We start from the raw sequence: 15,026 nt of genomic DNA on the forward strand, positions 1-15,026 counted from the left end.
GTAGGAAGCAATTTTTCTCAAAGATGGTATGAAATATTGATGTTATGTGTCTTATAATTGGCAGCGAAGTATGACGTTGCAGGTGCGGCTAGGACGATTGATAGATAATGGAACTTCATACAAACCTTGCAGGCCAAGGCCGGCAAAGTCCTCTTTTTTAATTTCCAAACACAGATAATTGTGACATAACATCCAGGTATTTAGCCAATTAAAAAAAAACTATAAAGGGCTTTATAGACGTGCCGACTGCAACTGGTACGGGCCCTAGACAATATTTGATTTTGGGTGCGTTTTCATACAAAAAAAAAATTTCGTTTTTTTTTGATTTTTTTTTTAACTTTTTGTTTTTTTATAAGCGTATACGGGGTACCAAAGGGGAACGAAAATTCGATTATTTTTGCGCTACGACGCACCGTTTAGGAGATACAGCCATCCAAAGTTACTATTTTCAGTAGACTTTATTTATTTCATACCATGTTTGAGAAAAGCTCGCTTCGCTCGGCCGTCTATATGTCTTCGGCCGGCAACCCCCTTTGTCCCGACCTCTGTAGTAATGTACTATTAATACCATAGGCCGTAAAAGTGTTAAATTAAATGAAACACTTACATGAACATTATTAGGATGGTTGTATTGACACTTGTGTGCCTCCTGTGCCGGTTATCAAATTATTTGGTCTGACTCTACCTAAAAATCTAACAGACGACAGACATAGACTCTATTGTTATTAAAAGCAATTGATTGACAATTGATCAACAATCTGCCTACGCGGCGTGGGTGGAGAACAATTCCGTAATTCTCGCAAGACAACGAATTTATTCACATTGTCCCGATTCGAACTAAGATGTTAAGGGGCTCCACACGGTTTTCATCGATTTTTGACAACTTTTGAGTTGAAATTACTAAATTTGCACTACAGATAGAATTATAAGGCCAACAGCCATCGTGTCTTCACTCTTTTATCTATTCGTAGAAGACATATTTAAAAAAAAAACATACTTATTTTTTTATGAATTTTTTCAACATGGTCTATAAAACATTTTTATCGAAATTTTATTTTAGTGAAGGTTGTTACATACATGAAACCGACATGTTTAGATTTACCTTTGACTTTTCTAAAAATTCAGGAGAGATTTTATTCAGGGGAGTTTTATTTCATGAGTAACTATCGCGGTAACCGAAGACAATATTAGAGATTTTAATTTTACATACATACATACATCAATTCACGCCTGTATCCCATAAAGGGGTAGGCAGAGCACATGAAACTACAAAAAGTCTCAGTGCCACTCTTGGCAATTAAAGGGTTGAAAAAAAAAAACGAAAATTGTGACATTGCAGTGACAGGTTGCCAGCCTCTCGCCTACGCCACAATTTAACCCAAATCCCACAGTCGACTTCTACGACACCCACGGGAAGAAAGGGGGTGGTGAAATTCTTAACCCGTCACCACACGGGCCTCCAACTTGCGACTTGTGACTACCAAACGATACAACAGCATGATATCCTATTGTTAAAAGTAGTCAAGGAAACTCTAGGGGGTGTTAAGGGTATTAATTTAGATCTGTTTTAATAGCGGTACCTTAAGTTCGTTGCTTGTCGACGTCAGGTCGCTCTGTGGGCCCGGCCGCGCCGCTGCACGGTCGCTGGCCCGCGCCGCGCGTGCCGCCGACGCCCGCGCCGTGCGACTACGAACCGATATCTTGTCTTAAATAAGTAGCCTGGCCCCGTAGTCGAATGGAATTTCTCCGACGCGAAACGAAAACGAAACGCCGCGAAAGGTAGTCTGGCTCTGTCGCGCCAATACGCAAGAGCGATAGAGATAGATATCTAGTAGATATCTATCTCTATCGCTTATCTACTAGCGTTTCGTTTCGTGAGCGTTTCGTGAGCGTTTGCGCCATTCGGCTACGCACCCTGGTGTACCTATTCCCCACACAAGGAGACGTTTCAATGCAAGCGGTGTCTCAGGTCTGTTACTTGTCGACGTCAGGTCGCTCTGTGGGCCCGGTGGCGTCGCTGCACGGTCGCTGACCCGCGCCGCGCGTGCAGCCGACGCCCGCGACATGCCACTACGAACCGATATCTTGTCTTAAATAAGTAGCCTGGTGTACCTCTTCCCCACACAAGGAGACGTTTCAATGCAAGCGGTGCCTTAAGTCTGTTGCTTGTCGACGTCAGGTCGCTCTGTGGGCCCGGCGGCGTCGCTGCACGGTCGCTGGCCCGCGCCGCGCGTGCCGCAGACGCCCGCGCCGTGCGACTATGAGCCGCAGCGCGCCGCGCGCGCCGTGCTGGACCATGCGCCGGCCTTCTCCATCGGTCTGCGTGTTAGCATGCCGCTAGCGCAGTCTAAGACGCCAGGTCTTTCGAAATGTTTCGAATTTTGATAGCACTTAGCTTATTTCGAACTGTTGTTTTTTGTAGTTTCACATTGTTATGTTGTTAGTATTTTTTTTGCTTTTAATTGTTAAATTATTTGGAAGTTTTGGTAGGTATGTTCAAAAAATGCCGTAGTGTAGTTATAGCCTGTATTTCATGCGCCGGCGGCGTTCTCCATTAGTTTGCGTGTTAGCATGCCGCTAGCTCAGTCTATGACGCCAGGTCTATCCATAATCTATATATTAATTATACTTTGATGCATTCATTTTAGTGTTCATGTTTTTTACCTAGTTTACATTATTTTGTTTGCGTACCTAGTTGTTTGACGGTCTTTTGACTAACTTTGACACATTGTTTGTAGTGTCGTGTTTTGTAGTTTCAAATTTTTTTGTATTTTCAATACGTTATTTTATTCGTCGTTTTCTTAGATTAAGTAGTTGTTTGTTTTGCTAATTCTTGTTTTTCGTTCGTAGATTAGTTGTAATGCTATGAAACTTAAATAATTTTATTATGGTCTGAGTGTTGTCTTCGTAGTTTAATTGTAGTCTGTGTATGTACGAGCCGCATCGCGCCGCGCGCTCCGCCGCCATGATAGACCATACAGTCTCACCATTAAAAAGAGTAGAAATTAAAAAGTGGCAACATCGTAGGTGTCGTCCCGTTTTCTCACACATATTGATTTGGAAGGGATGACACTACAATGTTGCCACTTTTTAATTTCTATTCTTTTTGGTCAGATTGCACGCCCGGTAGGACGCACGACGCAACAGGCGATGAAATGCTAACATGCTTTGTAGTTTCACATTTTTAGAATTTTTGATGTATTTTCAGTTTTTTACATTACTTGGATTGTTTTAGGTTTGATTACTAGCTAAGTGCGTTTTCACACTATCCGACCCGATATCGGATTTCGGACCGATACATTACGGGCGCCATCTTGGATTTTTTCCATTGAAATCCTTCCGACATCCGATATCGGATCGGATAATGTGAAAACGGCCTTATGCTAAACTATTTTCTTTTTGAATGCCGCAGTAGATAGATACCTATTTAATACATATAAGTGTGCTCATAGACTAGATGTCGTCCTGCAACCATAAATTAGTTCACTTCCGTAGGTAGACTACGTATGTATTGAAACAGATCATCCATAACCACACACAGAATCTTTATGCTCGGCTAAACAGGATGAATTCAAGTTCAGCAGATAAGTATTTATTTATAGTAATGATGAAAAGTAGCTTGAGTGCAGTTGTACCTACATAAATACTTGTATGTACAAATGGCTGTCTAAATACTTATTAAGGGACATAAAGGAACATCCATTAATCACGCAAAAGAGTTCTTGAGGATGTTTTTAAGTCCTCTCTCTCTCTCTCATCTTAAAAGGATACGGTAGCGAAAATGCTAAAATGAAAAGGACTTTCAACTTGGGAATTTTAGTTAAATAAACAAGTGTTATTAACTAGATTTATCGAAAAAAAATTGTCCATTAAGAACAACTCAGTCAAAAGATATTTCAAAAAAATCTTTAAAATCGAGGTTCCGCTCTCGACTCTTTCCTCCTTCAAAACTTAATCAATCGGAACGAAATTTGAGAATCTGAATAACAATGAAATAATCTATGTCGGACCGTTTAGCTTTTTTAGTTAATTGTTACCAATCTTGAGTATCACACCTTTTTTTGCGCCACAATGAAAAAATGCCGTTTTTGGAAATGCTTGATTGGCTCTAGAATCTTTAAAAAGCAGAATATCAAAAAAATGAAAACGGTCCGACACAGATAAAAATTATAACAATCTGTGTTGAAAAAATCATTGCTCTATCTTCAAAAATCAGGGAGAAAATAGTCGAGAGCGTTTGTATGGAGAAATGACCCCTACCGTATCGTCTTAACGATTTCCCGGTTGCATCCTGAGCTCGGGCGCTTCGGAGCCCGGGGTCCGCTTTCCGGCTTTGTCTCCTCCACTTCGCACAGTCTTCTGCATCCCTTTTTGCGAGACCATTAGCACGCATATCAGCCCCAACGACATCAAGCCAACATTTCTTGGGTCCTCCATGTTTATAAGTAACTCCCGCGGTTGCTAACGGCCAAAAAAGCGATACGCCCCTCTGTCGCGCCAATACGCAAGCGCGATAGAGATAGATATCTACTAGCGCTTCGTGAGCGAACGTACCTAAAATCTAAATATTATGAGACTTTATTATCTGTAGGTAATAAGTAGTGTCTACCTCTATTATATCATATTATAGTGTGTGTATGTTTTTCTTAGTTTTTAGTAAAAATAATAGGTTTACATATACACCGGTATCCTTAGTTATTACACCTGATGAGCCCTTCGTGCACGGCGTTGCGTGCCTTTACGTTGACGTGATATGAATGATATGATACCTATTTACGTGTGGACTGAGACAGGTGAAAATTAGTAGTTGACGTAGTTATTTGTGATTGTCTCGTTTGTCATTAATTTAAAGCTCGTTGTCCACCTAATCCACCTATCACAGAAAAACATGTTATTCTTCAAAGAAATGACCCATTGGCGCCGAAGATTTTAAAAATATCACTTTATCCAACCTTATATTAAGATATTCCTAAAACAAAGGAAAAATGGAAAAATTCTTAAGTTGGTCATAGGACTCATAAACATCATAGCGCAGCAGCATATCATAGCAAAGCAGGTTCGAGTCCTGCCAGAGGAGAAAACTTTTAATTTTTTCCTTCAACTTTAAAATATGTAGTGCCTATCCCTCGCAGACGTTTCTGCATGATACAAAATAAGTACCTATAAAATATATTAACCAATGCCTTTCTCAATTTCCAGCGCCCAACATCTACTCCATGCCTCCCGTTCTCGGCGAAGCTAAAGAAGGTAGCAAGCAAGCAGCACCAGCGTTCAGCATCTGTGGACGGCCCAAGAACCTCGAAGCCAAGACCCCCATGCCGGGACCAGGGACCTACACTACTGATAAGGCCGCTAACGTGCTGACGAAGAGGCCCCCTGCTTACACCATGGCACCTAGGAGGGAGTTAAGGCATCCGTCTGAGGCTATACCTGGACCGGGTGTCTATTGTCCTGAGAAGGTAAGTCGCTGATTAAAATCATTGGTCTTACACGCTTATGTAAACTATTGTATCAAGGACAGGGCTGCTAACATGCTGACTAAGAGGCCCTCTGCTTACACCATGGCTCCAAGGATAGCTAAGGCATCCGTCTGAGGCTATACCTGAACCGGGCGTCAATTGTCCTGAGAAGGTAGGTCGCCGGTTAAAATCAATGGTCATACTCGCTTATTCCCATGCCAGGACCGGGAACCTATACTACTGACAAGGCCGCTAACGTGCTGACAAAGAGGTCCTCTGCTTACACCATGGCTCCAAGAAGGTAGCTAAGGCATCCGTCTGAGGCTATACCTAGATCGCGTCTATTGTCCTGATACCTTCTCAGTCGCTGGTTAAACTCATATTATTGGTCATATGTGCTGACGAAAATTCATGTGTATACTGTAATTATCAAATTCATCCTTTCGACACCAAAAGCAAGTAAGCGATGAGCTTTATAAGTTTATATGTAGTTCATCGCTCGGCGACGAACTATAATATAACTCGCTCGCGCTCTCATCGCTTCTCTTTTATTTACACGGGAGCGATCTTTTGTTCGTTTCTACCGATAGCTCATCGCTTACCAGTGCTATAATTTTTAATTGTCATATGCGTATTAATAAAAAGTAACCTTACCTTCAGTAAAACATGTGCTTGAAACTGCGTTCTTCAGAGCAATGCAGATGAATACACACCTTAGACTTTCTGATAAACAAAGTTCTCAGAAAAAAGGGGAACACAGTTGGTATCCCGGAAGTGCGAATTTTAGTCTTATTTGCAGATTTTTCTGCGGGGCATAAAATAGCCTCCATACATTTCTCTGGATTGCTCTATAAGAATGTCAAACCCTCGATTGGTGAAACCCGATAAGTTGAGCAAATTGGTTTTTGAAATTCGAACTATGTGCAATTTCCACAAAAAAAATATCTCGATTTATCAGGTTGCACCAGTAAACCCTCGATGTATTCCATTCCATCGTCTACTAACCTTTCCTGGCCTGGAAACAGGTGTGCGTGAATCTACCCTGGGCGCCGGCGCATACCTTCGGCATCCGCCACTCCCAATACACGGGACAGGCGGCGTACTACCCCGCTCCTGAGGAGATCTCCGTCTTATAACTCTGTCTGTAACCTGCTTTACCTTTTTTGTAACCTGCTTTACTCTTAACTCTGTCTGTTACTTGCTTTATATTCCACTCTGTATCATAATATTCATGGTCGTATTTTTATCCTCTGTCATTTTGGCCTTGGCCTGTGGGCATAGCACACTAGTGGGATAAACTTTATCGCCTCCATGCGTCCCTATCGCACTAAACTTACAAATAGTGCGAAAAAGACAGTCTGACGTTATATAATGTTTACCTGCATGGTTTAATAAGCAAGTGACACATGACGCGATAGTTGATAAAAAGCCGACCGTGCTGACTACTGATGTGCCGACGGAAAGTTTCTAAAATTGCGAAATTTTCGACATGGAAAATTTCAGACTTTCGTCATTTTTGAATGGAGATTAAGTACCAACTCTCCATTTAGTAAATTTAAATTTTCTATATTTCTTGTGAAAATTTGAAATTTCAAAAATCTTTTCTTGGAAAGTTTCCGCAACTTGCACATCAGTAGTGCTGCCAACATTGCTTGGCCTTTCATTAATCTCATTTGTGTATTGAGTATGTTTATGCTTTGAAATGCTTTTTTGGAATTTGTGTTTAATGTTTTGTTATTAAAATATTTACCGAAAATGATAATATGTACGTATTTAGATGTCTACTTAAGATTTGATTTAACAAGAATGAATTAAAGTAAATTTAAGTATTATGTAATTAAGAATGATTATATAATTTATTTCCAAGTCTGAATCCATGTTCGTGAATATCAAAAGGTACTTTGTTTCGTGTTTTGTAGAATTGATCTCTTTCGTTTTAGTTATTATTGTAGTTAATTTGTAGAGTAGGTATACATATTAAAAATTATAGAAATATGTACTTAGATTGTATGATGTTTGTTAGTATCGATGTATGAAGTTTCATATTTATTTTTCAGGATGCTACACAGCAACAGTCAAAAACATACAAGCACACCTTTTCGAGCAGATGTAAAATTAAAAATGGCGATCAAATTCCTGCACCCAATGCATACTCGCCTGAAAAAGCTGACAGACTGTTGAGAGCAAAATCACCAGCCTTCTCTTTTCGGACCAAAACCGATGTCACTATCTCAAGCGACGCACCGGCACCCAATATTTATTCCCCTGAAAAAGCTCTAAATTCATTCAAGAGTGGACCAAAATATACATTAGCAGGAAAAGGTGTCGCAGAAAAGCATGATTCAACTCCAGCCCCCAATTCTTACAACCCTCAAAAGGCTGACAGAATCATGCACGGAAGCTCTCCTTCTTACACCATGCGTTCCAAAGACGTGGTCGATAAAATCGAACAAACACCAGCTCCTAATGTCTATGCTCCTGAAAATTCCATGCATATGCTGAATGGAGGACCAAAATACACCATATCCGGAAAGGGGGCTCATGCAAAACTCCCTGAGACACCAGCTCCTAACTCCTACACCCCAGAAAAAGCAGACAAAGTGTTACACGAGAGTTCACCCGCGTATTCGTTTAGGATTAAAGAAGAAACTGTTATCCGCAGTGAATCACCAGCTCCTAATGTTTACGCCCCAGAGAAGTCGATGCAGATGTTGAACGGAACGCCTAAATTTACCATTAGTGGGAAAGGCCCAGCAGGCAAAATCGAAGATACTCCAGGCCCAACAGCTTACTGTCCGGATAAGGCAGATAAACTGCTTCATGATTCATCTCCTGCATATACGTTCAGAACGAAAGACCAAGCGCGAATAACTGACGATGTCCCTGCTCCAAATGCATATGCTCCTGAAAGATCAATGCACATGTTGGATGCATCTCCAAAATATACTATTGCAGGAAAGGGTGCTTCTCCGAAACATGATAACATTCCCGCTCCAAATACGTATAACCCTGACAAAGCAGATAAGCTTCTTCACGATTCTTCGCCGGCGTATACGTTCAGACCGAAGCCTGCAATGGGTCGACCCAGTGATACACCAGGACCCAATGTGTACGACCCGCATCTATTGGACGGTACGCCCAAGTACAGCTTATATGGCAAGGGTCCTGATGGCAAATATCCAGACACTCCTGGTCCTAACGTATATAACCCTCACCTACTAGATGGAACTCCAAAATATACAATGGCAGGTAAAGGACATGAAGGGAAACCATTTGATGGTCCAGCACCCAATTCATATGATCCTCATTTACTTCCTAATACTCCTAAGTTTAGTTTGGCCGGTAAGGGACCAGACGGGAAGCCATCAGACACGCCTGGTCCAAATTACTATGACCCACATCTACCTAGTAATGCTCCGAAATATACAATATCTGCTAGGGGTCCAGATGTAAAAGTATCGGATACGCCGGGCCCAAATAACTACAACCCACATTTACCAAGTAATTCCCCGATGTACACCATATCCGGTAAAGGTCCGGACGGAAAGGTTTCAGATACACCTGCTCCTAATAATTATGATCCACATTTACCGAGTAATTCTCCAAGTTATACAATATCCGGCAAGGGACCGGATGGAAAAATTTCAAACACGCCTGGCCCTAACGCTTATGACCCTAACTTGCCACACAGCTCGCCAAATTTTACGATATCTGGCAAAGGTCACGATTTAAAGACTTCAGATGTACCCGCTCCAAATGCATACGATCCTCACATCTTAGATGGGACGCCTAAATATACCATGGCTCCGAAAGGCAAACCAGGAAAAATTTACAACACACCAGCTCCTAATATGTACCACCCTGAAAAAGCTGATAAATTAATATTCGAAAGCTCACACGCATATAGCTTTACAGACAAGCAGCCCCTTCATAAACCAGACAACACTCCGGCGCCTAATGCCTATGATCCTAGCAAATATCACTACATGTTGGATGGTGTGCCAAGGTATACATTTGGTACTAAAGGACCTGCAGAAAAACATGACTACTTTCCTGCTCCGAATGCCTACAACCCGGATAAAGCTGATAAAATGTTGCACGAGACGTCACCAGCGTATACCTTTAGGCCTAAAGTTGAGAATGGAAAAATTGTAGACACTCCTGGCCCTGCAGCTTACAACCCGGAGAAAGCTGACAAGGTTTTACTAGACAATGCGCCAAGGTATTCTTTCCGCATTAAGACCAATCCGCATAAGGCCGACAATGTTCCCGCTCCTAATGCATACAACCCTGACAAAGCCACCAATTTATTAAAGCCTAGTGCTCCTCAGTACACCTTTAGAATAAAAACGGACGCCTTGAAGATTCCAGACAATCCAGGTAGGCATGATAAAATTGATTATTCTTTAAAAACGTAAGAGAAATATGCATTTTATTCATTGGAGTTGCAACTGTTGAATCGATTCTTCATGTCGGCTGACATACGATTTTCAAATACGATAATTTCTAAAAAATCTTTACAGCTCCGAATGTGTACACAATACCAACCCCGGTGCAGACGCCGCTGTACACCATATCAGGCCGGCACAAGGAGCCAATAGACGAGCGTCTGAAGGTCCCTGCTCCTGGCGCTTATAGCCCGGAGAAGGCGACCAAGTTCGTCTTGACATACTCTCCGCAATATACCTTCGGAGTGAAGATTCAGACTTCCAAGTTCGCCGAAACTCCCGGTAAGTCCATAATACGAGTATAGTAATTTTTTTTTTTTTAACTCAGCATTTTGGCATGGGTCATACGAGCCTATTGACGCTGAACGTCTAACCTAGAAGATAAAATTAAATAAACTTAGGCCCTAATGGGATCATGCTTCTTCGTTATGTTTTCCTTCACTTACGCGTTTGGGAAATATAAAATGCGAACATCATTTCCGTAAAACTTATAGTCATTTGTTCGAATTGAACCGGTGACCTCTGGATTGAAGCGACTATCTTATACATCTCCAGATCTCCACGGTGACCGTATGGTTGAATGTCAACTCAATTGTTTTTTTTTCTATTTTCAGCTCCCAACAGCTACCGAATACCGTCCGTGCTGGAGACTCCAGTGTACACGATATCGGGCCGCCATAAGGTGCCCGTCGACGACAGAACGCGTGTGCCCGCCCCCGGCACATATTCACCGGAAAACGTATGAATCCTGATAAATCTTCTTTTTCTTCTTCTGGTTCTTCTTCTTGTTCTTCTTATTCTTCTTTGCCTTGTCCCATTACTTGGGCTTACATGAATCATTAAGTTAAAACATGCCTCAGTAGAGGTTGTAAAAGTCGATTGATAAACTCGAAGACCAATTCGTTATTAGACAATTTACATTAACCGTAGATGCCTAATGCGTAATAACAAAGAGGATCGAGTAATAAAGAGAGTTACTGTCAAAGTAAAATGTGTAATCACAGTGCATAGACTGCCATCTCTCGACACAGGCTTACAACTTTTTATATAGGTCTTTGCCTAATAATAATGGGTCCGCAAGTACGGTATGCGTGATGAGATCCATACAATCTCGGCATATATTAGTGCTTTAAGGCTTGTTAGGTACTCCTGAGAACCATTGGGATCAAACATATATGACCGCTAAATTGAAGGTTTAACATACTTAATATCAGGCGTTGGTCATTACTCATTAGTGTCACAGTTGAGATGACCTATTCAAAAAATAGGTCATAATAGATTTTGTTTAACAGAATTGTATCGCTTAGCTTCAAACTTGGGTAAATGAATTCTGCTTTCTTTAAGGTTGATTATACACCGTGTTTTTTTTTGTTTTCCGTTAAATTCAACATGTAGCTAGGAACAGGAACCACCGTGTATATCAGTTTTAGTTAAATACGCAAAAAAATTTTTTGGTCATTTTCATACATAATAAATGAATTTATTAGTGCGAGAGACCCTAAAAATAACATTCATGTTAGTGTCAAGCGATTGACGGCACATGTCAAAACAAATAACATTAGAAATTGGTACAGGCTGTCGCACACGTGTTCAGTAATTATCTTTATTTTTTTAATAACTCGATAACCGTAAGAGTTAAGACGCTAGTTTCTTAGAGAAATTAATTGTATTTGATCTCAAGAACCTTCCCTTAAAGTTAACGGAATTCAATAAAAACAGGGTGTATAAAAAACCTTCTAGCAGAATGGATTTACCCAAGTTTGAAGTCATGTGACACAATTGATGTCAAGGGATATTGAAGTAGCAAAATAATTCAGCTCTCAGATTTACAATAAGATCGCATCAAATAGTTACATACTATTTATTACCAACCGGTTATACATTTTACATAACTTATATTTTTAATATTGTGTTTCTAGGTGCAGTTCAACAGAGCACCACAGATCACCTTCGGAATAAAACATTCACCGTTACTGGGTCAATTGAAACCAATACACTCCATACGAGATACGAGCGACACGCGTAATCTGCAACAATCATCTAGAACTGTCGAAGTGAAAACTACAACCGTCCAGAATAATGTCAGCGAACATAAAGATATTCAAAATACGACGTTTATACAGAACAAATCCGATGTCAATAGGTTGCAGAATGTAAATGAAACCCACGAAAGTAATACGTACATTCAAAGAACGCGAACTCCAGTAACTCAAATCAGAACAGAAAGTGATATCAGGAGTTCAACAGTCACTCCAGAGCCTGTCGTTGAAACTTTGACACAGGAGATCGTATGGGTGCCAGAGAAACCTATTCGACGAAACTCTTACACGATAGACAAATCGGATGGGTCTGGATTTTTGGAGCATTATCAGCACAGCGACGTTGTTCCAGTGGAAAATGGCGTGCGCAAAACTACCGCCAGTGGAGAGCGAGGAGCAACCTGCTCACAAGAGACAAGCCAAGCTGTTATTAAAAAGGATGGCTTCGAACAAACGACACAAAAGAATGTTAGGAACGAGAGCGCACATGAGAAAACACAAACGGCCTCCGAGGAGGTCCGTCAAGGTACCGAGGTGAAGCACCTCGCGAACGGTGGCATAGCCAAGACGACTACTACCACAACTGTGAGGAAAGTGGGCACGGCCGCGAAGTCTGCCAAGGCGACTACTACAGTCACACGCACTGCGACCGCAGTGACGTCACGTGATGTCGGCGCTAAGTGAAACGACTGTCAAATCGATTGCTTCCTATTTCCTTGTTGAAAAACGATTTAAACTTATATACCGCTACTAATTTATTTAAATTAGTTTTATTTATTAACTATACTAAGAATTACTATTCTTCTTTATTGCTAAGCATAATTATTTTTATCCAATTTTTGACATTGTGATAAAGTACATTTTATGTCTAATTTCTAGCAATACCTATATGTCTTTAATTTATACTCACTAATTGTTACTAAAAAAAATGCTATTTTTACATTGAACAAATCTCAGATTTATTTATAATAAAGTTTTAATAAAATAAACTGATTTGTTTCTTTAGTTATTCCACATGAGGCCCTCGCAAAGCTCAAGATTCCCCTTTCGAACCACTCGCTACGGTCAGGGTTCAATATTGAACTGTTTCGCTTCTTCGAGTAGGTATGCGTTGTTTATTCACAGAGTTACAGTTTATTGTGCCTCAATTAAAAACGTTTTGGTAAAATATATTCTGACCTTGTCGGGTGCTTTCGACAAGCTGTAAAAAAAAAGTGAAGTGACACTTATGTAAAAAGATAAAGCATGAAGAATAGAGATAAAGCATAGAGAATAGAGATTCTCCATGAGATAAAGCATAGATAAAGTTAATAAAGAGAGAAAACTATGAGAAAACTGTGATCACATAATTTTATTGTTACAAAGATTATAATTCCAACTAAAGAAATACAATATTATAAATGAGAAAGTGTGTGTGGCTGTTTGTTTGTCAGTCTTTCATGGCAAAATGGAGCGACGAATTGACGTTTTTTTTAAGTGGAGATGTGTGTCTCATTTCTTCACTTCTTTGAAATTGGGGTGGTGTTCGTATGGAGCATTCAGCAATTTTCGAATTTAACACGAGCGAAGCCGCGGGCATAAGCTAGTAAATAATAGCTGAAACCAGTGCATGAAGATACTCGAGTAAGGAGAGAACCAGTAAGGGCCAGTTGCATCAACCACATTTAACAGACACATCATCGTCACGCAGCAGACGTCTATGGAAATTCCTATACAATAAAATTTAACGAACGCTTTAACGGTGACAGACGGTTTGGTGCAACCGGCCCTAAACCTCATTCGGTAAGTTATTCGCATACCCAGTTCCTTAGGTCATCTCCTGTCTCCATCATCTGATTAGCTCCATACAGGTCTTAGCGTCTATTTCAGACGATTCATGGTGCAATGTCCGAGAGACATCGCTTTTGATGACTAAAGAGACCTATGCGAGAGCGACATATTTTGCCACATAGCTGACAAGGGAAGCTTGCAGCGATTGCGACGTTTCGCTATGGTGTCTTCTTTCCCTTTTTAGGGTTCCGTAGTCAACTAGGAACCCTTATAGTTTCGCCATGTCTGTCTATCCGTCCGTCCGTCCGCGGATAATCTCAGTGACCGTTAGCACTAGAAAGCTGAAATTTAGTGAAAATATGTATATCAATCACGCCGACAAAGTGGTAAAATAAGAAGTGGCAAAAAATGTTTTGTTATGGTACCCCCCTACATGTAAAGTGGGGACAGATTTCTTTTTTTTCATTCCAACCCCAATGTGTGATATATTATTCTAGAGGTATTTAAAAATGAATAGGGGTTTTCTAAAATTGTTTCTTGATAAAATTAATATTTTCGGAAATAATCGCTCCTAAAGTAAAAAAAAGTGCGTCCTCCCCCTCTAACTTTTGAACCAATATGTTTAAAAAATATGAAAAAATCACAAAAGTAGAACTTTATAAAGCCTTTCTAGGAACTTGAACTTGATAGGTTAAGTAGTTTTTGAGAAAATTACGGGAAACTACGGAACCCTACACTGAGCGTGGCCCGACACGCTCTTGGCCGGTTTTTCTATTTAGCTCCATAATTACTTAATTCTATGCAATAATCAAAATTGTCGTCAGATTTACATAAAAATACAAAATACGCGTGTGCTAGCGTCGGGTTTATTTATAGTAGGATAAACTTTATCGCATCGGTGCGTCTCTATATTGCCCTTACAAAAAGTGCGAAAAGGACGACCTGACGTTACATCGCTATTCACGCGACCGTGCGCTTGCTTGCTACGACTGCGCTTAGCAGTAGGACGTTTATAAGCCCTTTTTTTCTTAAAAATAGGCACCTTTCTAAATAAAATTTGAAATGTAACAGACAGACAGACAGAGTCGCGTCATAATAAGGGTTCCTTTTGTATGTAGTAATGGTTAAAAACACTGAAAACTAATTTCAAACGTCTACTGTATAACCACATCTCGGACACTGGCAATCAAATATATGAAAGAGGCGCGTTCTCAGCACACATTCTAAGCTCGTGTACGTGAACGCGTACCTTGGTATAGTGAGATATGACAGGTCGACTGTTCGCGTTTTTGACAGGCGGTAACTGTGAA

The 15,026-nt window shown here is 40.5% G+C and overlaps 1 protein-coding gene across 8 annotated transcripts in view; it reads left to right on the plus strand.

Annotated features, from left to right (window-relative positions):
* LOC125228601 (proline-rich extensin-like protein EPR1) overlaps nt 1–12,935 on the plus strand; it is a 42,401-nt gene extending 29,466 nt beyond the window's left edge. For 4 of the 8 annotated variants that reach the window (XM_048133233.1, XM_048133234.1, XM_048133236.1 and 1 more), the window contains 6 exons: nt 2,180–2,359; nt 5,200–5,459; nt 7,517–9,839; nt 9,983–10,189; nt 10,522–10,646; nt 11,827–12,935. In XM_048133233.1, the coding sequence (XP_047989190.1) occupies nt 2,180–2,359; nt 5,200–5,459; nt 7,517–9,839; nt 9,983–10,189; nt 10,522–10,646; nt 11,827–12,630 (3,899 nt within the window). In that variant the 3' untranslated portion in view covers nt 12,631–12,935. The remainder of the gene's footprint in view (nt 1–2,179; nt 2,360–5,199; nt 5,460–7,516; nt 9,840–9,982; nt 10,190–10,521; nt 10,647–11,826) is intronic. The other 4 variants (XM_048133238.1, XM_048133235.1, XM_048133239.1 and 1 more) reach the window with 1 other exon arrangement.
* Nucleotides 12,936–15,026: the final 2,091 nt, after the last annotated feature.

This window comes from Leguminivora glycinivorella, chromosome 8 (assembly GCF_023078275.1).
Source record: "Leguminivora glycinivorella isolate SPB_JAAS2020 chromosome 8, LegGlyc_1.1, whole genome shotgun sequence".
NCBI lineage: Eukaryota > Metazoa > Arthropoda > Insecta > Lepidoptera > Tortricidae > Leguminivora > Leguminivora glycinivorella.